Source organism: Nannospalax galili, unplaced genomic scaffold, assembly GCF_000622305.1.
Source record: "Nannospalax galili isolate Female #2095 unplaced genomic scaffold, S.galili_v1.0 scaffold548, whole genome shotgun sequence".
Lineage (NCBI taxonomy): Eukaryota > Metazoa > Chordata > Mammalia > Rodentia > Spalacidae > Nannospalax > Nannospalax galili.
In genome coordinates, this window is record NW_008358999.1 from 907805 (window position 1) to 910815 (window position 3011).

The 3011-nt window shown below is 49.5% G+C and overlaps 1 protein-coding gene across 2 annotated transcripts in view; it reads right to left on the minus strand.

Moving 5' to 3' along the window:
- Positions 1-372: 372 nt before the first annotated feature.
- Positions 373-3011, minus strand: part of Fblim1 (filamin binding LIM protein 1) — a 27156-nt gene continuing 24517 nt past the window's right edge. For both annotated transcript variants that reach the window (XM_008822661.3, XM_017795490.2), the window contains exon 8: positions 373-1766. In XM_008822661.3, the coding sequence (XP_008820883.1) occupies positions 1653-1766 (114 nt within the window). In that variant the 3' untranslated portion in view covers positions 373-1652. The remainder of the gene's footprint in view (positions 1767-3011) is intronic.

Consider the following 3011-nt stretch of genomic DNA (forward strand, 5'->3'; position numbering starts at 1 on the left):
GTTCAAGGTCAGCCTGGTATACATAGGGAGTTCCTGGCCAGTCAGGGATATATAGTGAGATCCAGTCTAAAAAATAAAAGCAAGGGGGCTGGAGAGATGGTTCAGCAGTTAAGAACACTCGCTGCTCTTACAGAGGACCCGGGTTCAATTCCCAGAAGCTACATGGCTGCTAACAACTGTCCATAACTCCAGTTCCAGGGTATCCAATGCCCTCCTCTGATCTCCATGGGTATTGCACGACATGGGTGCACTTATATACAGGCAGGCAATATACTCATATACATTAAAAAAAGGCAAAAGCAATTAGCAGCAAAATAAAAATAACCCAACCCCCCCCCCAAATAACCCCAAACCGTGCAGGCAAAAACAAGATGCAAGGAAGGAAAGTCTGTTTAATTTGCTCTACAAATGTCTTAGAAATTACAAAGCAGCAAAAGTGAACTTCTTTTACAATGTTTTCTATTTTACACTTATTTATCGTGTGTATACGTGGGAGGGACTGCACATGTACCATGACAGGCGTGTGGAGGTCAGAGGACAACTTGAGGGAGTCAGCTCGCTCTCTCTACCATGTGGGTCCTGGGGGATTGAACTCAGGTCCTCAGGCCTGGTGGCAAGCACCTTTACCCCTAGTCATATCAGCAGCCCTAAAGTGAATTTCTTTAAAAGGGAAGAACTCCTCATGCGGCCTCGTGGAGACGGTGTTTATGGGCAGCCTGGCCACAAGGCCTGAGGTGGGGGTTGGAGGTACAAAGGGAAGACAAAGGCCACCTGCCCTGGCCCGAGTGTATGTGCCACTGGAGGCTGCGGGAAGGAGGCTCAGCCCTGCTTTTCTCCCTGGGGATATCAAAGGCACATAATCCATGTCCCTGCACAATGCACAAAAGGATACCTAAGGGCCAGGAGGCAGGTAGAGGCTGCAGACCACCCTCCCTCCCTCCTGGCCCCAGCCCTACTTCAGCATGCTATGTTGTTCCAGAGATACAAAACCCATGGCTGGGTCTCCACTACATCACATCTGTATACATACAGGTTTTTTTGTTTGTTTGTTTTTGAGACAGGGTCTGGTGTTATGTAGCCCTGGCTGGTCAGGAACTCACTATGTAGACCAGGCTGGCCTCAAACTTCTGGCAACCTCCCACCCCTGCCTCCCAAGTGCTGTATATTTGCTGTTTTCTGCCCACCAAAAAAGAATTTGAAAAATGAAAAGATTTCCTTCCCCCAAATCCAAAGAATGGTGTTTTTCATTTAAATCTTTAAATTTTCAAAAACCACTTTTTAGAGGAACATGGAGACTTCAAACTGTTCAGTTCTGCACCTTAAGTTGGTCTTAGTGCCTTCTGCTAGACAGCTAGGTGTCCTGGGAGGGACAAAGGTGGCCCCTTATGATCTGCCTCCCCAAATGGGTCAGGGCCAGTACTAGAGAGGGTCTGGAGTCTGGATGTGATAGTAAGGAGCCTTCCAGAAGGCAGGAGGGGAGAAGTTGAAAGTCTGGGGGATGCTGTGTATCAGAAAGCTAAGCCCTGGTGTCTCAGGCCCTTGCATCCTAGATTCTCTGAATTGAGCTGTGTGCTGGTGCCCAGTGAGGCTCAGAAGGGACTTGTGCAAGAGCAGGTGAGGCAGGAACGCCATGTCAGGAAGGGCCGGGGCTCTCAGCAGCACCCCGCAGCACTCCTCTTCACATGGCATGGCTTGCAGAAGAGATGGTCATTCAGGGGGTAGCAGCCTTGGTCCGTGGGCTCCACAGACAGGAGGATGCTGCAGTCCTAGAGAGATGAAAGCACATGTGGGTGTCTCCAGGCGTGAGCTATGTCAGCATGGAGGTTGCCTAGGAGACACTCAGCATCTGCTGGGTGAACTAAGTGTGGCCCTCCTAATCATGGTCCTCCTAATATCCTGGCCCAGGTCGCCCTGAAGGAAGAGCAGGTGCAGACACTTGGGGGCTTGATCCACAGGAGTGGGGGGGGACAACCACAGCAGGGTGCCTGTGGGGTAGGCTGAGGACACTGAGAGGGATCTTTGAGCCCTGATGGCTTCTTCAAAAGGTAAGGCAGGGCTGGAGAGATAACTCAGGTGTTAAGAGCACTGGCCGCTCTTACAGGGAACCTGGGTTCAATTCCCAGCATCCACATGGTGGCTATCCACCATCCATAACTCCAGATTCAGGGAATCCAGTGCCCTCCTCTGACTTCTGTGGGCATTGCACATGATGGGTCCACTTACACACATGCAGGCAAACACTCATACACATAAAAAATAATAAAAAGCCGGACGTGGTGGTGCACGCCTTTAATCCCAGCACTTGGGAGGCAGAGGCAGGGGGATCTCTGTGAGTTCGAGGCCAGCCTGGTCTACATAGTGAGTTCCAGGACAGCTGGGGCTACAGGGAGACCCTGTCTCAAAAAGACAAAAAAAAAAAAAAATAAGGTAAGGTACACAAGGTAGGCACTTTGCTGGACATCAGCAATCCCACCTGAGTTCAGCCTGGCATATTACAGGCCTGTAACAAATGTCTGAATTTTGCAGGTGGGGAAACTGAGGTCCCAAGAGGGGTAGAGTTTGTCGCATGTCACACAGCTAGCTCTGGACCTAGAACCAGACTGGATTGCCAAACTGACTCCAAGCATCCTTTTTCTTTTTCTTTTTCTTTTTTTTTTTTCTTTCTGAGACAGGGTCTCATGTAGCCCAGGCTGGCCTGGAACTCTGCAACAGGGTCGCACTAAGTTGCCCAGGCTAGCTTCAAACTTGTGATATTCCTGCTTCTAAGCCTAAGTAGCTGAAAGTTGGTCCTGTGCCCTCACAGCTTCAACACTAGCACAAACATTTTAAAAAGGATTTTTATTATTTTTAAATTATTTATTTATTTATTTTATTTTTTGGTCTTTTTGAGACAGGGTCTCCCTGTAGCTGCAGCTGGCCTGGATTTGCTATGGAGAATAGGCTGGCCTTGAACTCACAGAGGTCCACCTGCCTCTGCCTCCTGAGTGCTGGGATTAAAGGCGTGCGCCACC